The sequence below is a fragment of the Pelodiscus sinensis genome, chromosome 10 (assembly GCF_049634645.1).
Source record: "Pelodiscus sinensis isolate JC-2024 chromosome 10, ASM4963464v1, whole genome shotgun sequence".
NCBI classification, from domain to species: Eukaryota; Metazoa; Chordata; order Testudines; family Trionychidae; genus Pelodiscus; species Pelodiscus sinensis.
The window spans coordinates 53,227,174-53,251,125 of NC_134720.1; the positions used below are offsets into that span (position 1 = coordinate 53,227,174).

At 49.8% G+C, this 23,952-nt stretch overlaps 1 protein-coding gene across 2 annotated transcripts in view; it reads left to right on the forward strand.

Moving 5' to 3' along the window:
• The window catches only part of IL1RAP (interleukin 1 receptor accessory protein), a 51,152-nt gene that overhangs the window by 12,385 nt on the left and 14,815 nt on the right, over positions 1-23,952 (forward strand). Inside the window, exons 2-8 of one of the 2 annotated variants that reach the window (XM_075938269.1) lie at positions 5,008-5,075; positions 11,975-12,113; positions 12,298-12,583; positions 13,610-13,802; positions 18,843-19,008; positions 20,648-20,719; positions 23,822-23,951. In XM_075938269.1, the coding sequence (XP_075794384.1) occupies positions 12,107-12,113; positions 12,298-12,583; positions 13,610-13,802; positions 18,843-19,008; positions 20,648-20,719; positions 23,822-23,951 (854 nt within the window). In that variant the 5' untranslated portion in view covers positions 5,008-5,075; positions 11,975-12,106. The remainder of the gene's footprint in view (positions 1-5,007; positions 5,076-11,974; positions 12,114-12,297; positions 12,584-13,609; positions 13,803-18,842; positions 19,009-20,647; positions 20,720-23,821; position 23,952) is intronic. The other variant, XM_075938268.1, reaches the window with a different exon arrangement.

Here is a 23,952-nt window from a genome sequence, read left to right on the forward strand (position 1 = left end):
GAAGATGCAGCCTGGTTCTCCTTTCGATTGGGCGCAGGATCTTTGGAAAGAACGTGGCTGGAGTTACTCTGGACAGCATCTCCCTTGCGTATTTTTTGCCCTGGTGTTTGATTCCTTGTATAGCAACGAGGGGTTCTGGGTAGTGCATGAGCACGCCAGGTAACGGGGCATGTACAGAAAATGGAGTAGCATCCTCTTGAATTCGTGGAGCTATTCTCGTAAGCAGCAGGTGCCTGCTAAGACTGGGCTTTTCTGGGGACCCGCCTCTTACTTCTGTGTGTGCCCTGCAGAGGGACTCCCTCTATCACGCTGTGCGTTCCTTTGGACTTGGTTTAAGAGGGGGTGGGGGAGCAGTCCAGGCGGATGAGAAGTCACTGTAATTTGACCCGCTCTGTGTCTGCCTCTCTCCAGTGATAAGATCTCCGGAGATTCTGGAATGAACCACAAATAAACCAAACTGCGCTGCTCCGGAGCATACCATGGGAAGGAAGCTGACAAAATACTGGATTTTATACTTAGAAAAAAATAATTGGGGCCATTTTTTTCATTATATTTTTTCCCACGGTGCTCCTGGGAGCAGAGTCCCAGTGGCTTGAATGGGGCTGTTTGGGTGAGCAAGTCCCTACCTGCACAGCTAAAGGAAGCAAGAAAGACCCTGTTTGAGTTTATGGCTGAATTCATGTCTCATTGGGTGACAGTAGAGCATCCCAGCTGACTGCAGTGGGCCAAACTCCGTCCCGCGGTCAGCTGGAGAAACTCCCCTGGAGCCATTGACTGCGTCTGCTTACCCGTAGGCTGCCTCTGGCCTGGTTTGCTTAAATGTGGCACTGGTGGGTTCAAAGCAAAGTAGAGGAGAAGGCTCATTTGTGGCTTTATTTTGATGAGAAAACAAGGGAGACCTTGCTGCTCACAGAGTGGATGCTTCAGACACCAGAGAAAGCACAAGCTGCTGTGAAGTCATCCCCTGATCCGACAGCAGCCATGCAGCACGAGAACTCTACTTCCAGTTCTGAATAAATGTATCATTTTTCCCAGCTTCAGCACCTGGTGCTAGTGCAAACACCACCAGACAGATTTGAACCTGGAACCTCTGGCGTGTAGTATAGGACCCTCTACCCTCTGAGCTAAAAGCCAGCAGGCTCTCAGCCCCTGCTGTACAGGTCTTTTGTTCTTAGCTGTTGCTGTGGCCTATGTGCCACTGCATGGGACAGTGAACCATACTAGGGCTATGTCTACACTCCTGGCTTTTTGCGCGAGTCATATGCAAATGAGGCTAAGCGTGCAACGCCGTTACACCTATTACTTTTCAGGAAGAACGGCGTTGCGCAAGAGGGTTTTGCTTGTGCAAGGAGGGGCAGTGTAGACGCTCCTTCTTGCGCAAGAGCCTCTTCTGAAAAAAATGGTGGCTCATTAGGTATGCAAATGAGGCTCGGCAATATTCCACGCTTAGCCTCATTTGCATATTACTCGCGCAAGAAGCCGCGAGTGTAGACATAGCCTAGGTGTGTAGGTTACATTAGCAGCTTTGTTCCCAGCTGAGCAGTCAGAGCCTCTCTCTCTCCTACCTCTGGCCAGCCTAACCGCTGGTTTCTTGTCCATGAGGGAGGCGGGTGGGCTGTAGAGTTTGGTGTGTTGTGTTTTAGCCCGGAGTTGTTCTGAGTGACGCAGGGAGGTGTTTATGGGGCAGCAGTAATGCAGGGTTTAGCCGTTGTACAGCATTTCCCTTTGGGTGACAGAACGGCCACAAGACCTGAACTCTTCATTGCTATTGAGACTTGGTAACTGGTTCCCAGAGGAAGACAATCGCTCATGAAAAACAAACGCAAATGGCTGGATTTTCAGGTTTCTGCTGATCTCTAATTCTCAGACTCTGGGGACCTGCCAGCAGGGACAGGCTCCCTGCATGTTTGGAGACAGCCAGTAAGAAATGAGAGACGGATCCCATTTGTCAGGAGTATTTGCAATGCCTCCCAGGACTGGCTAGAGACCATCTCTGCCCACACGTATTCAATACAAACCTGCCTTCCCGAAAGAGGGGTAGCAAGCTCAGTCTGTTTAATAAGAGAAGATGAAGAGGTGATTGATCTTGGAGCTCTGGGGGGAGTTTCTGGAGAGCAGAAGGCTCTCGCCGACGGAGGCCGTGCGGGATCCGAGAACTGGAAGTTAGAAAGATCATTTCAGGCTCGGGATAAAGTGCCTGCTTTTTAACAGTAAGGTAATTAACTTTGGGACAATCTACCTCCCAAAGGAGAACTACGGGGTGTGGTGAGTTTCCATTACGTGGCAGTGGACGGCCTTTCTAAAATAAACATGCTGTAGCTCAACCACAAGCTATGGACTGGAGGCAGAAATAGCCAGCTGACATTCTCTGGCTCGTGTTCTGCAGGAGGTCAGCTAGCTGATCACAACGGCCCATTCTGGGCTTACAATCTGTGGATCTTTGCTGGTTTTCAGGAGGGTCTGGCAATGGAGAACTGTTCTTCCCCATCTCCCTCCTTGGCCTTTCTCTGAGCAAGACAAGCCCAGTCCTACCTTCCCAACAACACCTCCTGAGACTCAGAAACTCCTCTCCAAAGGGCAACAACCTTGTACTCCTTGCCCCATTATCCTATCTAGTTCAGGCTCCACGCTGGCTCCTTGCTAGTCCCCTTCTGGTGTGACTGACCCCCACGGGCCTCCCTCCTCTTCCCTTAGTCCACAGTCAGAAGTCTGAGAAGCAGCAGCAGGCCGGGAAGGCAGGGTACTTTGGGGAAGCCGGGAGGAAGCAGGGCATGTCCCTGGGGCAGATGAAGAAGTGGTGGGTGAGGATTTCTCTTTCCAAAAGCCCCAAACTGTGTCTCCTTAACACACGTGAAAGGGGCTGCGTAAGGGCTCTTTGCTGAGATGAGGGTCCCTGGACGGTGCTGCATTTTGATGGGGCTGCTCATTGGGCACTGTGTGAAAGGCAGTGACAGGCTAGGCTACTGCATTGCTCTCTTCTCGGACCAGCCATTCAGGCCTGTCGTGGCTAAGCTTTGCCTCCACAGCCCGGCACCTGCCTACTGCCCTTGGCTGGGGACTCGCGGGATTCTCGCCTATGTCCCTCGGCCGCCAGGAGAGGCTGGCCCAGCAGTAGGAAGCATCGTTACAAATCATTTCAAGCGTGGGTGCCTGAAGTTGGACTTTTAAACCCTTGGCCTGGTTTGCAGGGTCTTTGATTACACACTGAGGGCTGCGTTTTGTTGCCGTCGGGCTCCGGGCTCACTGACAAGAGGGAACTGCCTGCACCAGTGGGTAAAAGGGCAAATTCGTTAATCAGGTTTGCCTTAGCCAATTCAGTTGTCTGCCTGCCGTCGTGCTTTCATGCAGCGTTTCCATCGCTGTGTGGAATCAATTTTTCTGTTTGCACCACAGCATGTGCAGGTGTGCACGGCCAATAGAAACAAACCTAGCTGCGGGCACTCTGCTAATCAGCTGTGTTTCTTTTGACTCTCTCCCGAGCAGCAGCACAAGCGCATGGCACACAGGGAACACTAATCTCATGGCACCGGGGAACATCGAATGAAGGCTTCAGTCCCATTAGGTAGCATGGTTACTAAATGTCAGCTCAATAACCTGCAGGGAAGGCCTTGAGACGCAGGGAATGTTGCTGTTAAACAATCAAGAGTTGTGAGAGCAGAATGCCAGTGTCAGACACATGTGCTGGTTGCATTTCCATGCCTGGCACCCAAAATGCATTGCACCACATAGAGCACAGGGCTGGGAATCAGGAGACTTGGGTTTTAGCCTCAGTGGCGGAGATGATTTCAAAACATCTGCAGTGACTTGACTGAGATGTTAGGTCCTGGCCTAGGGGGCCTGTGACTATTTATAGGTCACCAGTTCAAACCTGGATTTGACTGAAAGCTCTTGCAGTCTCCGTGTGACCTGAGCCTCATTGCGAGGCCACCTGCCCGCTCGAGCTGGAGGAGCTATTTGCAGGGTGTCAAATTGACCCTTTTTTGCTCTCTTTGCCGCTGATGTGCAGTAGGGATGTTACATTTAGTTGAATCAACTAATCGACTAGTCTCTGCCTTCTAAATGTATTAAGAGCCAGCAAGGGGGACCTGGCGCAAGTCCGGCCAGCTGAGTCCCAGCTTCTGCTGGGTCCCTGGGCTGTGCACCAGCCTTAAATGTAAAAAGGCTGGAGTGCAGCAAGATGGACCCGGTGCAAGCCGGGCTTCAGCTGTCCGGGCTCGTGCCGGGTTTCCCCTGCTGCATTTCTGATTTTTAAATCTATTAAGAACTGGCAGGGTCTTAAAAAGCAGAGGCGCAGCATCTGGGACTGGGTATGAGCTGGGAATCAGCTGTTTCTTGGCTCGTGCTTGGTCCCCGCTACCCCCGTGGCTCCTCTTGCCCCTCGTAGAGATGATGCTGGGGGAAAACCAGCTTTTAACCTACTCCTCCACCCTGCTGCCTCTGATGGAGGCAGCAAGGGGGGAGAAGCGACTAGTTGAGGGACTAGTCAACTATCCAATAAGCTTTTGCTTATCGACTAGTCGCTTACATCCCTAATGTGCAGAGTTTGCACCGTCAGATTGTAAAATACCTTTGTGACTCAGCATCATTAGGCTAACGCTTTATGCAACTGTACTGCAGCAGAGTCAGGTTGCGCTGTGACAACTGTGCTGAGTGATTTGCCCAAGGAGGTGCAGCATGGTGCCTTTGGAGCCGAAACTCAAGCATTCTCTTCCTTTCCGCGCTGGAGGCTTGCAGTTGGCAGATGCCCATGGTATTTGTGCAGATGTGCTACCCCCGAAGGTTAGGCTGAGCAGGAATGCTTGAACGTGAGGCTTGCCTTCCACTTTCACTGTGGACTTTTGGGCTTAGGAGCCTCTTGCTCCCAGGGTGTCTCTATGTAAGCTTTAACAAAATCCAATTTGGAGGGGCTGGAAGGTGCCAGAACAAAATGTACAAAGGACAAAACTTCCCTTCAGTGAGAAGTTTAGAAATAACTAGAACCTGTTTTGCCTGTGTTTATGTTGACAGGATGGAGCTGCGCTGCCTCCTGCTGGTTGCTTTCTGTCTCTGCATGGCCACGCTCAGCAACGGCTCAGGTAAGTTTGTTTTGGGAAATGGCATGCAGGGTGTTCGCTTCCACTCTTCCAGCTCGGGCTGGGAAGCACAAACTCCTCTCTGGGCCTTTACATTCAGCAGGGATGGATACGTCGTTATGTATTCCTGGATGCAATGGGCACAATTAAAAATACTGCAGTGAAATGGATTAACAGATTCGTTCTTTGTAGTTACTGGAGAGGTGCTCTGCTGCTGCATTAAGAGCACGAGATACTGCCTAACTAGCTATAGTAGCCTCCCTCTGGGTGTCTGAAAGAGCTTTGCAAAACACAAGCTACATAACACTCTGGTCACTAGTATGACCCCATTTTACAGCTCGTAAAACAGAGGCTCTGCAAGGGGGCAGAGGGGTGACTTGCCTAAGGCCCCGTAGTGAGGCAGGCAGGGCCTGGAATTGAACCCGAGAATCTTTCCTTCCTCCTTGGATCCGGAACATCAGCCTCCGGCCCTTGAATTCTGACTCATGTCTCAGCCATGGCTTCTGAGAATGGCTCTTCTTGAATGGGCCAAGTTCGCATGCCAGCCTCACTGAGTCACGTTCCAAGCAGGAAATATGTTGTAATCCTCACAGGCCATCTGGCTTGCATTCGGCTGGGCTGCTCGTGAAAAGGGAAATTGTGTCTTTATTCTGTATTGGCCCCAGGCGGAGGAGAGAGGTTGTGATTTGCAGAAGGAAAACGGAAAGGGGGGAACAGGCATTAGCTTTATTACAGGAAGCACATTAAGGAATGAAAAGTCCAGGCCACCGGTGGTGGCTCAGCATGTCCCTGGTGGGCATGGGCCTTGTTAGCAGCCTCTGCTTGGATAAGACTTTGGAAATCACTAAATCAGGCCCCCTCCTTGCCCAGTGGAGGTGTACTGGCTCTGCTGGGCTCTGAGAGATCCATGCTCCTGGCAGGGAAAGAAGGCCAGTTCTACCCAGCCCAACATTTCTCGGGTGGAATCTGAACTGCCCTGTCTCCGATATAGAACGTCTCCCCTTCCATGGCATGGAAGGTGCCGCTCCCTGGCAACATGCCACGAAGCCTCAACGTTGCACGTCATGCCGCCACATGCAGGGACGGATCTGGGAAGCCTCAGCCAGGGAGCAAACCCCGATTCCCTACGGTATCGGGATTTTCTGCTTCCAAGCTGTTACCACCTCAGGAGTCGCTGGGTTTTGTGAGGGCTTGTGCTAAGATGAGGACATAAGAAGCAGGTGCTAAAAGATCCAGGAAGTATGATTAGCACCTGGGACCAGGAGCCAGGCAGGACTGCTGTGTCTGTGCTCAGCTCTGCCCTGGATTTGCTCTGTGCCCTCAGGCAGGACATTTAAACCCACATTTTCAAAGAAATTTCCATTCGTTTTAGTGTTTCAATTGTTGGGTGCCCTTCTTGGGCCTACTGTGGAAAGGGGTTGAGAATTCTTAGCTCTCCAGACTCCATCTTGAAAGGGAGTTAACCTCTATGGGTATGTCTACACTAGCCCCCTAGTTCGAACTAGGGAGGCTAATGTAGGCATTCCTTGCAGGAGGAATAACAGGTACAATAAAACTCGAATAGTCCGGCATCCAATAGTCCGGCACTCCTGATAGTCCGGCATCAAAATGGCAAGAGCCTAGTGAGTGAGCTTCAGCAAAAAATGAGTCACAAGGTAACAGCGGCAGCAGCTGAACTGAGCAAAAAGGGTAAAAAAGGCTTAAAAAAACTAAAACATTACAGTGTACTGTATACAGTATGTACAATAAAAAGGGTTAAATATACTTTATATACAGTATATAATGTATACAGTATATATATAACCAGGTTATAGTACCTCCTGATAGTCCGGCATACCTGATAATCCGGCACCACCTAGGTCCCATAGGTTCCGGATTATCGGAAGTCTACTGTAGTTTGAATTAGGGCTTTAATTCGAACTACCAGGTCCCTGCCGCGTGTAGCCCCGGGCAGTTAGTCCGGACTAGTGGCATTTAAAAATGGCGCCCAAATGGGAAGATGCAAATAAAGCCTGGGATATTTAAATCCCGGGCTTCATTTGCAACTTTGAATGCCTACAGTAGCCACCCTAGTTCGAACCAGGGGGCTAGTGTAGACATACCCTGTAAAAAGGGTCCCACTTTGGTATCCATGGATGGAAGCATGATCTACTGCGGGCCAAATTCTAGTCTCCATTCATTGGTGTAAATCTGGAGTAACTAGTCTGAGGCCAGTGGAGTTACTTGGATTGACATGGGTTCAAGTGAGATCAGACTCTGGCCAGGTGCAGACATCCTAACTCATTCCGAACTAAGGATGTTAAAATGCGTGGAATTAAGTAACCAAGCAACTGCTGAGAAATTCCAGGATTACACGGTTACAGGAGGGGCGGGAGTCAGCTCCCAAGGAGGTGGTGCGCATGCGGAGCCGGTTTTTAAGCTGGTTCCCCACATGTACTGGGAACTTGTGTGTAACCCTGAATATTAACTGATGAGTCCAGGCTCATCAATTAACCGCATACATGGCTAGACTTTCACATCTCTATTCTGAACTGTATAATCGCGGCTCTTTTGAATACAACTTGCCCTCATTTGTTCCTCATCAGTTTCATGGATTTGACTCTGATTTTACTGCAAGTTCCATTTATATCTCTCCGCTTCCTGGGTTGCCTTCGTTTTCTTCAAGGGCTTGCAAGCCTTGGTGAAGGGTAGAGGTTTGGGTGACAATAGCTTTCAGAATTACTGCTGAAGGGAACTAGGAAGACTAGAGACTCCTTGGTTCACTGTCAGAGGCTGTTTCAACCTGAGCACTTTCACAAATTGCTTGCTGGAGACAGCAGGAGCAAACACTAGCATCCGGCTAGGAGTTGGGCTAGATTCCAAGGATGCTGGAGTCAACTCCGTGGGCTTTGGATTAACCCGTTGCTTTATCCTGCGCAGGGCAAGAGTGTCATGGCTCATAGACTCATAGACTTTAAGGTCAGAAGGGATCATTCTGATCATCTAGTCTGACCCCCTGCACAACGCAGGGCACAGAATCTCACCCACCCACTGCTAGAATAATCCTCTCACCTATATCTCAGATATTGAAGTCCTCAAACAATGGTTTAAAGACCCCAAGATGCAGAGAATTCTCCCGCAAGTGACCCGTGCCCCATGCTACAGAGGAAGGCGAAAAACCTCCAGGGCCTCTGCCAATCTACCCTGGAGGAAAATTCCTTCCTGACCGTCATGTCTGCTCTGCCATTCCCCACTCCTACGGGTGACTCTACTGGGTGCAGCGACACCTCTAGAGAGACGGCGTGATCGTGCAGCGTGGGGATGTGCTGGGTAGACTCTCCCATGTGCCAATACTTAGCAGGCACAACCGTGGCATGGCCTTGGGCTGGAACACGTGCAGGGCGTTAGAATCCTAAGACACAATCAATAGGAATGGAACATCTTACACAGCTCCTGCTTTCTGTGTGAGCTGCTGGCGTGAGCTACTGTCTTCAGTCTGCCTTTTTCTCTTCCTCTGTAATTGACACGCCAGCCCCTGTGATCTTGGCTTGGCGGAGAGGGTGGGGGATTTTTCAGTCATTCCTGCTTTATTTTTAATTGCCTTTTGGGACCAACTTTTCTTGCCACGCTATGGCTGATTCCTTTTCAAGCTAAATGTGACTCTCCCCTTCCTGCTCAGTGTATTGCGGAGGCTGAGTCAAACCAGCTCTGCTTAAGATAATGACGCAGCGGCAGCTAACGATGGAAGGAAGCAGCTAAGATGATAAGAGATCAGTGATTTTCAAACTTTTTTCTTTTCTGGATCCCCCAAAAAATTCTGAATGGAATGGGAAACCTGTCAGAAATCTTAACCGTAGTCTGGGGACACCCAGGGCTCTGTGGACGACAGGGTGAAAACCAGTGTGTTAGAGCATTGCTGCTGAAATGGGTGTGCCGGAGGAAGCTCACTCTGGTGTCTGCTGGTGCAGAATCAGGCACTCATCTGCATATCCATTAAGAAACGCCAGCATCACTGGCTCACAGCCTGCTGTTATCGCAGGGACGGCAACTTTCCAAGGATTCGAGACAATTAAAAAGGAGGCATCTATTTGGCAAATAGTGTGGTAACAGATGCCAGCAGGACAGAAGGTTTGTTATGTAATAAGCTCTTTGTAATTGTGTCTCTGAGATTTGTAACCAGTGATGGGCAGCCCTGGGAGTGAGTCAGAGTGGCAGAATATCATTGGTTAGGAGTTTTGAAAAATAGAACTGGCAAGGGCTTCGAACCGGACGCATTTCCTTTGAACCACATACGTTTGAGGAAGTTGGGATGAAAGCTCTGGGCTTGGTGTATCTGTAATGTAGCCCATTTTACGGGAGGAAAGGAGTATTTTAAAGGCCTGCCCTATGTGGGGAAACTGAGGCACAGAGCAGGGAAGTGATTGGTGGATGCTCCCGCAGCAGAGCCATGAACGGAAGCCGGGCTTCCGGAGTCTCAGTTCAGTGCTGTGGGTGTGGATAGCTGACGAAATGTGAGATTGGAAACTGCTTGTTCCTGGCTTCTGAAAGCCAGAGCCTGAGCTAATGTTAGCCCACGTGGCTCCTCTGACTTTGGTGGAGCTCTGCCTGCGAAGTATCGCCCCTGAGTTCTGACAGGTTCTCCTGCCCCACAACACCCTCATTCCCCCATTAGTATCACTAGTCTGATCTGGCTGTGTGGCACTGGTGGGGGGGGGGTATCTTGTCAGTATCTAGACTGGAACCCTATTTGCAGGACATCCGGGGACTTGAAAAGCCCAGGGAAGAAGAAAATGCCCTTGTCTCCTGTGGAGACTGCTGCCAACACCAGCAAGGGCATCACACCCAGTGGAGGAGAGCAAATAGCTTCTGAACTTCTAACGAAGCCTACCAGGTTGGAGAGGGAGAGGGGGACAGCAGGGAGCCCGCACGAGCACCGTGGCTGAATGCAAACAAATCTCCAACAAGACTAAATCCCCTGTATCCTGAGAAAATGTTCCAACTGGCCTCCCAAGCTTGGCGAACCCAGCAGGGCCTGCGTGGTTCTGCCGCAGCACCAGGAGAGTCACAGCAGCAACGGGCATTCTCCGCATGGGGATCACAGCCGCTGACCCGCGGACGAGGATGAAATGGCTTTTACGTGTGCGAGAAACCTCATCACTTGTTTGCCCACCTAGGCAAAACCCAGCCTTGCAGGCAGGAGGCACCCACTCTAGTAAATCGAAATCAGGGATGTAAACTCATGAATCAGTTAACTAGTTAAACAGGGCGGGCAGGGGGCCTGCACGGCTGGAGTGGCCCCGTGATGTCAGCGGTGGCTGCTCCAGCCCTATGAAGCGTTGGGCTGGGGGCTGTGCCAGCCTGTCCAGACCACTGGTTAACTGAAACTGGTAAGCATCACCTGGTAAGGATTAGGGACGTGAAGGACTAGTCGACTATCCCTAAGGCTGTTGCTACGCTTCAAAGGTGGAGGCACCCTATCGACGAATTGAATAGCCGATGCAAAATGCAATTAGTGATATTTAACATCCTTAGTAAGGATGATGCTTACATTCATACCCCTCATCTAAATGCACATCAGCCCCCAGGCCTGGCTCTCAGCGTGCTGCACTGTTATGTAGCCCTAATTTACCCCTCCATGTCTTCTAACAGCCCAGCAAGCGGTGGCAGTGTTGGTCATGCTGCTAGTCAATATTGACCCGCTGTGGTCCAGAAAATTGTTTGGTTTGGAACCGGTCAGGTCCTGAGGTGCTAGTTTGGGTTTCTCACACGACAAGGTAGGGATGTAAAATCCTGTGAAATTGGTTAATTGATGAAATGCGATGCTTAGCCAGTTAACCGGTTAAAAGGGCAGGTGGAGTGCTCCCTGCCGATAATACATCCGGGCCCACCTTGGACAGGGGTGCTCTGGGGAGGCTGGAGCAAGCCCCAGCCTTCTCCAGCTCCCAACAGTTAACCATGAGGGATGATGCTTCCCAGAAAACTTTTCACATTCCCTCCTGCAAGGGCATGCCCATTCCGTTTTCCTTTACATTTTGAAATCTCCCTGGAAAACATTTCTCTGTGAATTGGCCACATTGTTCAGCTCTGAAATGGACATAGCACTTGGTCCTGTGAGCCAGTCTTAGTGTAATGGCTGTGGAGTCTGTCCCATTAGGTTGTGGTAGCTCCGCACTTCACCTGGTTTGTTTTTAAATGTCAGGTGTGGGCCAAAATACTTTCTGCTGTCCGTCTGGGGAAGAGTGTGCCAGGAAGGGCTGGTCCTGGGAAGGCAGCCAGAGGCAGCAGGTTGGACCAAAGGAAGGAGGAGTGAGGACCCTGGTTTTCTGTCTAGCAATGCTCCTCTTGTCTCCGCTCACCTGCGAGGCTCTGTGGGAAATCCACTCCGGTGTGCAGTGTCATGGGATCGGACTGCCCTGCTGCCTTGCAATCCGTTTGCTGTGTGACTCACTCTGGTTTTCTGGGTTAACACGCCTTGGAGGCTTTGCACTCCTGACCCCTCCCACAAGACCCATCCTGGTTTGCTGTGCGTGCGCAAACTCTGAGGAAGCGTGCAGGGCCTGCCCCCTGATGCAGGAAGTGTTGTCACACTACTCCTCTCCCGTGGCGAGCCGAGCATTAGAAAACACAGCGGTTAGCCAGTGCGGTGGCTTTGGGGTTATTTGCATTCTGTGTTCATTTTACTGGGGAACTACCGTGCTGAGTCAAAGGCGGGTGGGGGAGAGAACGGGGGAAGATGCCCGTTAAAGAATAATTCACCTTTTGCCCGTGATGTGTTTACTCCTTTCTCCTTGACGAACAGGAATGTGGGTTTACTCCTCCCAGCCCAGCTCCTGCGTCTTCCAGCCCTCGCCCTTTCGTCCTGCTTTGAGTAGCCACAGGAATGCATCTCAGAACTCTGTTCATTTTCCCATGCTGCTTCCTAGGACTGGAGAACCCTCCCCAATGAAGTATGCTGGACCTCCTCCCATGCCCGCTCCTTGCACTCTACCACGGACAACCTTGCCTGGGCTAGAATAGCAACTGGTCCTGGGGCAACAAGTCAGCACACCAAGAAGATGCCAGGTTTGCTGAACCCTGGTACTCTGAAGTGGCATTCTAGCACAGCGCTGTAAGGGGCCAGCTCTCGCCAGCATAGCCACTACATGTGTTGGCTTCAGTGGGAGCAGGAGCGTGCCCCAAAAGCATATGTCCAGCTGTTCTTTTCTGCCCACATGAAAGCTAAGGTGTCTCTTTCTTCTGGCCCTAGAGCGCTGTGACGACTGGGGAGTGGACACTATGAAACAAATCCAGATCTACGACGGGGAACCAGCCAGGATCAAATGCCCGCTCTTCGAGGCCTTCTTAAAATACAACTACAGTACGGCCCACTCGGCAGGCTTAACCCTGATTTGGTACAGGATTGGGCAGGACCGGTACCTGGAGGAGCCAATCAACTTCCGGCTCCCGGACAACCGGATCAGTAAGGAAAAGGACACCCTTTGGTTCCGGCCTGCTCTTCTCAATGACACTGGGAATTATACCTGCATGCTCAGGTAAGCAGTGCAGTCGGGCTGTGGGTGTCAGACCTTTGGGCACTCAGATGCCTTCGATATAACAAGAAAACCGTTAACTTAATATCGCTAGCTAGAAAATCGCTAGCTTAATAGCTTACAGTCAGGGGAAGGCCACTTACATATGGATTATTGCTGACAGAATGTGACAGTGGCAAGAATTATTCGTGCCAAGCCGCTTTATATTAGAATCAAGCTTAGCACGTTGGAGATGTTAATGCACATGCCTCTCAGTGCTAGCTGCAAGAGTCCATGCAGAGGATGCTGGCAAAATCCACAGCCTTCTCCAGTAAGGCGCAGTCTCTAACAGGGAGTGGAGAAAGCTTCAGATGCAGGGCAAAATGGCTGCTGGTTGCTCATCTGCCATAGTTTCCTGACACTCAGAAAGAGTTCCAGGGAATTAAAAAGAGTGCCAAATGCAGGAGAAAAGGAGGCCATGTCTACACTAAACGGAAGATCGCTGCTGCTGCAATCATCTTCCAGAATTCGATTTATCGAGTCGAGTTAAGACTCGCTGAATTGATCTCGGAAGGTGCCCCCTTTCCACGGCATGTACTCCTGCTTCTGCAAGTAGTAAAGAAAGTTTACCTCCCGCTGTAGGTCGATTCCAGCTAGGTAATTAATGTAGCTGGAGCTGTGTATCTCACTTTGACATTCCTTATGAGTGTAGATCTAGCCTGAATGTAGCATCTCCAGAGCAACTGAGAGATGATCTGTCCGTTTTCCTTTCATGTTCTAGACGTTTTTGCTCTCATTACATTGGCAAACAGTGCTGCAATTCACAGGCTGTATCTGCATGGTGAAAAGAGTCTTCTAATGCGCCATGTGGCTGCTATGTGTGTCTCAGTGTCACTGTCTGGAGTTTTCTTCCTACGTGCAAATTCTGCCTGTTTGTCTCATCAGAGCTGTGATTTCCATGACCCAAACTGTGACTTTTAACTGTATTTCATTCAGTGCCATGTACATAAGCTAGACTTTGCTAATCGCATTTTCCTCCTCTGTCCTTAGAAACACGACCTATTGCAGCAAGGTGGCTTTTCCCCTGGAGGTTGTTCAAAAAGACCAAAATTCTTGCGTCAGCCAATCAATAAAACCCACCGAACAACTGCTCTATTTGGAGTACACGAATGAGAAGATAGTTTGTCCCGATATCGATGGCTTTTATCCTCCCAGCATAACGCCAACTGTCAACTGGTACCGGGTAAGAAAGGGAATAGTTGGACCGTGGCTTTGGCCAGGCAGTGAGTTGCAAACTGCTCAGCCCTTGTCATACAAGAAGCAGGAGGCCAAATTCTACCCCAACTCCCTGATGCAATTTCACTGAAGTGAGTGGAGTTGCTGCCACAATCTCGCTCCCTTTGATGTCGGCAGTAAAACTTCCCTTGCCAGCAGCGACGCGTGACGGGGGCCACCAAGGAAGAATTTAACCTCAGGGTGGCATAGTGGAGAGGGCAGTAGAGTGGGGCTCTGGAGATCTTGGTTCAATTTCTGGGGTGCTGAATGACGTTGGCAGGTCACATACCCACCCCGTGCCTCAGTATCCCCAACTGTAAAGTAGCTGTAGTTGCGTATCTTGCTTCAACGTTCCCAATGGGCACGTCTACACAGCAGGGCTAAGCTCAAAATAAGCTATGCAGCTTGAGCTACACTAATTGAGTAGCTTAAGTTGAAATAGCTTATTTTGACTTTTGGCGCTGTCTCGTCGTCATCATCAACCAGAAGCTTAATGCCCGTTGGTGTTTGATGCTTCCCTGTCTGCACAGCTGTTATTCCGAGTAGAGGACTCTTCCCCACAACTTCTCTTACTCCTCGTACAATGAGGGTTACAGGAGTCAGAGTAAGCTCGTTATTTCAAATGTATTTCAAAGTAACGGGCTTGCTGTGTGGACGCACGCTACGGTATTTCAGAATAACGAAATAACGCTGTTGTGTAGACATAGCTTATGAGTGTAGGCTTGGCCTCAGTGTAGCATCCCCAGAGCAACTGAGAGGAGATCTGTCTGGCTTCCTCTTTCATGTCCTAAGCCCTGTTGCTCCTGATCTCCTTGGTAAAGCACCTTGACCTCTATGGCTGAATTACTGCGATTAGGTCAAAAGGCTGGCAAGTGACGCGTGATTTTTGGGGGGCCTGACTGGAGACACCACTGAAAATGTGACCCCTTTCTGATGCGTGTAGCTGGAGGCGCCTCGCTTTTGACAACTGATGTCTGGTTTGAGGTTTTCGGGATTCCACTCGCCATGGCTAGGGACAGGTGGAGCAGTATCCCGCTCTGCACTATGCAGGGCTAGATGATAGAGCAGGAAAAACATGGGGGACTATGCTTGTCTACATGCCAATCCAGCGGGGCGTGAATCCCCTTTGCAGTCTCAGTGGAGATGCAGCCACGTCAGCCAGGAGGCTAAAACTGCTGGGCTACGTCTAGACTGGCATGATTTTCTGCAAATGCTTTTAACGGAAAAGTTTTCCGTTAAACGCATTTGCGGAAAAGAGCGTCTAGATTGGCACGGATGCTTTTCCACAAAAAAGCCCCGATCGCCATTTTCGCGATTGGGACTTTTTTGCGCAAAACAAATCTGAGCTGTCTACACTGGCCCTTTCGCGCAAAAGCTTTGTGCAAAAGGACTTTTGCCTGAACGGGAGCAGCATAGTATTTCCCAATGGGCACGTCTACACAGCAGGGCTAAGCTCAAAATAAGCTATGCAGCTTGAGCTACACTAATTGAGTAGCTTAAGTTGAAATAGCTTATTTTGACTTTTGGCGCTGTCTCGTCGTCATCATCAACCAGAAGCTTAATGCCCGTTGGTGTTTGATGCTTCCCTGTCTGCACAGCTGTTATTCCGAGTAGAGGACTCTTCCCCACAACTTCTCTTACTCCTCGTACAATGAGGGTTACAGGAGTCAGAGTAAGCTCGTTATTTCAAATGTATTTCAAAGTAACGGGCTTGCTGTGTGGACGCACGCTACGGTATTTCAGAATAACGAAATAACGCTGTTGTGTAGACATAGCTTATGAGTGTAGGCTTGGCCTCAGTGTAGCATCCCCAGAGCAACTGAGAGGAGATCTGTCTGGCTTCCTCTTTCATGTCCTAAGCCCTGTTGCTCCTGATCTCCTTGGTAAAGCACCTTGACCTCTATGGCTGAATTACTGCGATTAGGTCAAAAGGCTGGCAAGTGACGCGTGATTTTTGGGGGGCCTGACTGGAGACACCACTGAAAATGTGACCCCTTTCTGATGCGTGTAGCTGGAGGCGCCTCGCTTTTGACAACTGATGTCTGGTTTGAGGTTTTCGGGATTCCACTCGCCATGGCTAGGGACAGGTGGAGCAGTATCCCGCTCTGCACTATGCAGGGCTAGATGATAGAGCAGGAAAAACATGGGGGACTATGCTTGTCTACATGCCAATCCAGCGGGGCGTGAATCCCCTTTGCAGTCTCAGTGGAGATGCAGCCACGTCAGCCAGGAGGCTAAAACTGCTGGGCTACGTCTAGACTGGCATGATTTTCTGCAAATGCTTTTAACGGAAAAGTTTTCCGTTAAACGCATTTGCGGAAAAGAGCGTCTAGATTGGCACGGATGCTTTTCCACAAAAAAGCCCCGATCGCCATTTTCGCGATTGGGACTTTTTTGCGCAAAACAAATCTGAGCTGTCTACACTGGCCCTTTCGCGCAAAAGCTTTGTGCAAAAGGACTTTTGCCTGAACGGGAGCAGCATAGTATTTCCGCAAGAAGCACTGATTTCAGACAGTAGGAGGCCAGTGTTCTTGCGGAAATTCAAGCGGCCAGTGTAGACAGCAGGCAAGTTTTTCCACAAAAGCAGTTGCTTTTGTGGAAAAACTTGCCAGTCTAGACACAGCCCTGATGTTTGTGCAGCGTGTTGAGGTTCAGTGCTGTAGGTGTGCAGCCCGTCACTAACGACATTTGGGAATTAGTGTCTCTGGCCTAACTAAAGCCCTTCATTTTGGGCTTCCTAATGACTAATATGTAGCATCTGTTGACCTTCCAATATTGATAATCAATTAGCAGAATGAAACAAAAAGCCCCATTGATATCATTTTGCAAACAGCAAGCTGTTCTTTTTCCTAGGAATAGCATCTTCTGGCATCTCAGCATTGCTCAGAGCTCTTTCTCTTTTACAACCTGAGAAGTTAGGGATGGAATACGCCTACTAGACTTGTCTACTCCAATGTCTTGCTCGTTCAAGACCATTCCCTACAGTACCTGCACTCGCTGGCATAGAGAGAAAGAAGCCTAGCATAAAAGGCGAGCGGTGGAAACAAAGTTTTATTGAGGCATTTCTGTTGGTGCCCAAATACTCCAGCGATAAAAGCATTGGAAGTGTAAAGAGGGTTATGGTTTTACTTGCCACTATATTCCATGACTTTCCTTGTAAATCATTCCACAGCTCCATTGCTCTCATTATGGGACTTTTCCCCTAATCTCCAGCCAGAGGTTTTCCTTTGTAGTTTCATCCCATTACACCCCCTAGTAATTGATCTAAATCATTCTTCTCCTTTCTTGGGCTTCGTCTAGACTGGCAAGTTTCGCAAAAACTTGCCAACTGTCTACACTGGCTGCTTGATTTTGTGCAAAAGCACTGACGTTCTACTGTCCGAAATCAGTGCTTCTTGCGCAAATGCTTTGACATTCCCGTTTGGGCAAAAGTTCTTTTCCGGAAATGTTTTTGCGCATGAGGGCCAGTGTAGACAGCTAAAAACTGTTTTGCGCAAAAAAGCCCTGATGGCGAAAATGGCGATCGGGGCTTTCTTGTGCAAAACCGCGTCTAGATCGGCACGGACGCTTTTCCGCAAAAAGTGCTTTTGCGGAAAAGCGTCCGTGCCAATCTAGACACTCTTTTCTGCAAATGCTTTTAATGGAAAAACTTTTCTGTTATAAGCATTTGCGGAAAATCCTGCCAGTCTAGACGTAGCCTTGGTGTTTATATCCTCTAAATCAGGGCCTTGGCTTGTCTGGATCCATGCTGGTGCTCCAGCCCCTTCCCCCCCTTCCTAGTGTTTTTGCATCTCACTAATGTGCGGTCCCTAACTGATTTGTCTGTGAGTCAGCAGCCCCCGATACAAAAAATGTTCCCAACGCCTGACTTATGGGCTAATTTCTAGAGCAGATCCATCTATTTTAGCAGAAACTCTGGATACTAAGTGCTTTTGAAAATCTGAAAATCACAGCCTAAAAAAACCCCTAATGGCCCAAGGAGTTTAAGAGAGTTTACAACAGGAGACAGCAGCTGGCGCTGGCACTGCCTACGGTGTGAAGATGCGCTGTGTGGTTAGTCCTGCAGTGTGGATTCTTTGGAGCAGCTGTTGTAAACAGCACTCTGTCTTCATCTCCCTATTTCATGAGGCAGAGCGGCCCCCTGGGAACCTGCTGTTTCTGTAAAGAGGGATTTGCCTGGAGGCTGTTCCAGAACCGGTGCCTATCATGGGGAAAAAAGAAGTTGGACTACAGAAATGCCCTTGGTTTTCCCCTCAATGGCAGCCCCAACAGCTCACGTGGTTTGGAAGAGAGGTGAAGAGGAGCTAGACATATAGTTCAATGGGAGCTGGAGGACTAATTCCTTCTAGTCCCTTTATTTATCCTCGCGTTAGTCTTTCCTGAAAAGTAATCCATTGGGGGGACCAAGATACAGCTTGGGCAATGTTCCCCTCGTTGTATTGGACTCATGAGATTGTGATGCTAGGTTAGAACCTACAGCTTAGCCTGTAACCAGAATCCAAACATCACCTCCTGGGCTTTTCCCAAGCTAAGGATGTTCAAGTGTCACTAATCATTTAATGGTGTCGGTTAAACTCAAACTCAGCTGGTTCCTGGGGAGGCAACTTTGTTGTGGCAGGGCAGTGAAGCCTCCTTCCTGGGAGCAGGACCTGCAGGGGCTGGCAGCCCCTTCGCTGCGGGCTCTACAGTATAAAGCTAAGCTGTATACTGCAGAGCCCGCTAAGATTTTAGCGGCTACATGGTTACCATGTTAAATGCCTTTTAACATCCCTATTCCAAGCATAGCTATAGACAGGGCTTGACAAACCGCGGCGAAATCTACTCACCAGACCTGGATTGCGCATGCGCACGCCACCAGTGAACAGGGCGACCGGCTGAAATCTACTTGCCACGGGTGAGTAGATTCACTGATTTGTCGAGCCCTGGTTATAGATGTGTATGGGGGGATTTAAAACAAGTTTCTACATTTTAGCTCCAAAAGCCTAGCATTTTGCTGGTCTGCTTCTAGAACTGTGTCTTGGTGAAAAACTTCCACGACCGATATCCTGAAGGCCCAATTTTGTCCATTGGCATTGTCCGTGAGGTATACCATGGCAACTACACTTGCATCGTGACCTACAAGGAGAGTGGAAGGACCTTCAACCTCACCAGAACCATCAGGATGGAGGTAGTAGGTAAGGAGGATAAAACCATGCAGAATTGTAGCAACAGAGATGAAAAGATCTGGAGGGGACTTGTGATGCAAAGGAACTGATGAATCTGCCGTGCCAGGTGTGTAGTTTGATTTGCTGGCGTCAGCCTCCCCTTGCGTGTGAATGCTCGGGACACACCTCAGCTAGCTAAGCAGTCTGAGTGAGGGCCAGGAACTAGTTTGTTCAACTGCTCAGACTGCAGGATCTTCAGGACAGAGGATGTCTCTTCTGAGCTGCCAGTAATGTTGCCACCATGATTGTGGTAGTATGCAAGTAATAGAGAATGCTTGGTCTAAGTGGCAGCAAACTGGCAAACCCTAGGGCATGATTGTGTGCTGTGGTCATAGCTGCTCACTGAATGTGTGGCAGGAGAGAATACTGCTGGCAGGGAAAAACAGTGTTTTGCTGTTTTTAAGAGCAGCAGTAGAAAAAAGATCTGTGCGCTTGGCCTATACCTACAGTTCAGCCTAAGGCTGTGTCTAGACTGGCAAGTTTTTCTGGAAAATCAGCCGCTTTTCCGGAAAAACTTGCCAGCTGTCTACACAGGTCGCTTGAATTTCCGGAAAAGCACTGACGATCTCATGTAAGATTGTCAGTGCTTTTCCGGAAATACTATGCTGCTCCCGTTCGGGCAAAAGTCTTTTTCCGAAAGACTTTTGCGCAAAAGGGCCAGTGTAAACAGCACAGTACTGTTTTCTGCAAAAAAAGCCCCGATCGCAAAAATGGTGATCGGGACTTTTTTGTGGAAAAGTGCGTCTAGATTGGCCACGGATGCTTTTCCGCAAAAAGTGCTTTTGCGGAAAAGCATCTTGCCAATCTAGACGTGCTTTTCCGAAAATGCTTTTAACGGAAAACTTTTCCGTTTTTCACACGCCAGGGGAGGCTGATTTTCGGAAAATCATGCCAGTGTAGATGTAGCCTAAGTGTCTAGAGGGATATGTGATTCCTCCAGACTGCAGCAAGGCCCAAGGTAACTAACCAGACAGCCCTATATTTGGGATTTTTTAAAAATCTGGGTTGGGCACCCTGTTATGTGGCTGGGACCACCCTCTACTTAGATCAGCTTCTGTCCTTTGGAACATGCATGCAGCTCTCAGCAAGTGCAGCAGGAAATGGGTACAGGTGAAATCTCTCTAGCCTGGCACCCTCGGGACCTGACCAGTGCTGAACAAGAGAATTTGCTGGACCAAGGGAGGTCAAAGGGAGCAGCATGACCAACACTGCCACTGCTTACCCAGCTCTTAGAAGACACCGAGGGGAAAATTAGAGCTAACTAACAACAGAGAACACTGAGAGCCAGGACTGGGGACTGTCAACAAACTTTATGGGACCACGTAGAATTTGGCCACACCCATGATAAGTGGACACCTGACTAACTCAAATCATGCCGGACCACTGATGTTACCAGACCAGAGAGTGCCAGACTAGAGAGGTTCAACGTGTACACTCGTCTGGGGGTGCAAAGGAGGAGGAGTGTATGATCTTAGTGTGAAGTCACAGATGGTAGAGTGTATGCAAGTGACTACTTCCTATAAGAGTCTGGAATAATTCTAAATCCTAATGAAGACTCATTGTGTTTTCAGCTGGGACCCTGGGGGGCTTTCTATTTTCCGTTCTGCAGGGTCTCCAGAGAAGGCAGTGCCACCGAATTTTAATGCGCCAAATGAGAAAATAATCTACGAGCTCGAAGCAGGTAAATGACAGCGGTAGCTGCTCACGGGAAGCCTGCATGCAGTGGTGGGGAAGATTCTGTTAAGCTATGTCATTAACAAGCACAGAGGTTCATTGCCTGCTTTCCTGTGGCTCTCCTTCATGCCTTCACTCGAAGCTGTGTGGTGCCGTGATAGCTTTGCAAACAGTATGGAATTCTCTCTCTTTTCTATAATTTCCAAATTGCCAAGATCCAGTTAGGGGACATGAGACCACTTTAAGAGGTTCTCGGAGCCTACAGATTTCCTGAAACAATAAACATGGAAATCAGGTTCCAGCTGGTAGGAGAAGCTTCCGCAGTAGGAATGGCAGGGGCTTCACTGGAGAGAAGGGGTAAAATGGGACACAGCTGAGGGTACCCTTTCTTAAAAGTGGGCACGGCAGGGATTGGCAAACATTTAGGGTATGTCTACACTACAGCGTTAATTCGAGTGATCTTAATTCGAAATAGTTAATTCGAATTAAGCTAATTCGAATGAACACATCTACACACAAAATGCAGTTCTAATTAGCGTTTTGCTATTTCGAAATAGCGTGTCCACACTGAGTGGACTCTGAATCGGAGTTAAGGCTGGCCGGAACCAGTTCCAGCAGGACACACCAGGTCAGGTCTTAATGTGTGGGCCTGAGGATATCTGAGGTCTGTGCTTAAAGGGACCCCCTCCTCCCCCCCTGGACAGACAGTTCTCCGGTTTCCCTGCTTGCTTTTCTATTTTGATGAGGGACAGCAAAGCATTTGTGTCTCTGCATGCTCTGCTTGCCCTCACTCAGGACACCACAGCACTCTGCCACAGGGAACCAGAGCTTCCCCTGGGCACTTTGGTGCATCTTGAGGATGCGTTGCCATCAGCCTGGCTGCACTTGCTGCAGGCTGCCATCTGGGAGGTCCATCGGGAGGCTGTCAGTATCCAGGGGGCCCTGTGGGAGAGCTTCCACCTTGAGGAGCACTAACAGTTTCCCTGGTCTGCCCCACTGGGGGCTCGTGCCCCATTCCTCCCTCACGTCCTTCCACTGACCCCTCCCTAACCCCCCCCCCTGATGTCATATAAATTACACTTTTTTAAAAAATAGAAACTCTGTTTATTTAACAAAATGGTGGGGGGGGATGAATCTCTGAGGAGACTGGGGAAAGGAGGCAGGAGATGGGAGGAGAGAGAGGGCAGGAGAGGGGAGGGGGAAAACTGGGAGGAGGGAGCTGGAAGCGACCAGAGCGTGCTGGGAGCGTGCTGCCCCGTGCCACTACAGTGCCTGCTGCCCCCCCCAGCTACCGTTCCTCCTCCCACTTCTTCTCCCCCTCCCGCCTCTCCCTCCTCAACCTCCTCCTAAATCTCCACACACCCGACCTCAACCTCCACCCCCTCCTCCCCATCCCTCCAGGGATACCGAGGCCCCTGCATCCGCCGTGCTGGGAGACATGTGGCCCAACAAGACCCCCACCCCGAGCGCTGGGCTTCCCCTCCCCCTTCCTCCCCTTGCCCGGGTAGGGGACAGTGATGGCACTTACATGGTGTGGCCTCCCCGGATGACCCTGCTGATTCTGCAGGTGGGACTGCTCGGGGGTCCTGGTGATGTGATGGCTCCTGCTCCATGCCCGGTCAGGGCCCTCTGGTCCCAACTCGCTGACCCCCAGGGTGGCACGGACCATCCCGCCCCCCCAGGATGCAGTCCATTGCCTCAAAGTAGGGGCAGATGTCTGCCGTCGCTGAGGAGCTGCCCCGAGAGACCCTGGCGTACCCCTGCTGCAGCTCTTTAATTTTCAGGCGCACCTGCTCCTGGGTGCGCCTGTGGCCTTTCTGGGCCTGGGTGGCAGCTATGCAGCTGTAGATGGCCACGTTCCTCCGTCTAGTGCAGAGATCATGGACATTGGGGGCCTGCCCCCAAACCTCAGTGAGGTCCATGATTTCCTCACTAGTCCAGGAGGGAACGTGGCATCTACGACCCCTGGCTGGCTCCTGGGTGCTGGGGGACTGGGCAGGGGACGGCTGGTTGGCACTAACTGCCCAGCTCATTGTGAGGCCACTGGGTCAGGGGCAGAGACTGCTGGCAGGGCTGGATCTGGCATGCGCAGTCTGGCCAGAGTCTACCCCTCTAAGGGCTCCGGGGCTGGGGGAGAGGAGAGGAGTTTTCCTGGTTTGGCCCAGAGTGGCCACCGGGGAAACTGGGAAGGGCTGGAGACCCCCCTAATTCGAAATAAGCATCTACACAGCGCTTATTTTGAATTAGCTATTTCGAATTTGGCATTACTCCTCGTAGAATGAGGTTTACCAAATTCGAATTAAGCGCCCTGCTATTTTGATTTTATTTGAAAATAGCGGTTTGCCTGTATAGATGCTATTAAAGTTAATTCGAAATAATGGCTGTTATTTCGAATTAACTTTGCAATGTAGACATACCCTTAGAGAAATAGAGGCCATGATCAATAGTTCACTCTGCGGGTGTGTTTGCCTGCTTCCCTGATCCTGTGTGTGTCTGATCTCTTTAGATTGTTAGCTCCTTGGGGCAGAGACCCTCTGGTACTCTGGGTTTGCACAGTCTACCTAGTACATTCTTCCTTGGTCCTTAGTCACTGACAGCTTCCAGGAGCTACAGTGTTACAAATTATAAATAGGTAATAAACATGATTCATAACTGTGAGGAAGATCTTGTATTGAAGGCACTGGATTCGGGCTCAGGAGATCTACTTTCAATCCCTACTGTGCCACAGATCTACTTTGGGACCTTGGGCAAATAATCTACTTGCTTTCCCACTCAGTCCCCTGACTGTAAAATGGACACAATATTTCCCTCCATAGGCTCTGACTTCCAGTTTTTAAAGAATGCCTTTTTTAAAGTGTAACTGCCTCTTTTAATCTGTTTCACCATAGGGATGTATTTTTGGTCCTTTCTGTGCTTTGCAGGATACTCTGAATTTGAGCCTCGATGATGGCATTTTTAAATAGTTTCCATGCGGCTTGCAGGCATTTCACTCCTTGTGACTGTTCCTTTTCATTTCCTTATAAAATGGGGTTATAAAAGGCTCTGGGAAGCAGAAGTGATGCAGTGCTGCTGCTGCGATGTCTACTTCACCCTAGTCCTCTTCTTTTAGGCGAGAACCTTGTTCTGCCCTGTGAAGTCTTCTTCACCTTCTTGAAGGATTCCCCAACGGAGGTGTGGTGGACCATTGATGGAAAAAAAATAGACGATTTCACAGACCCGAGAATAAATATCTCCGAAAGG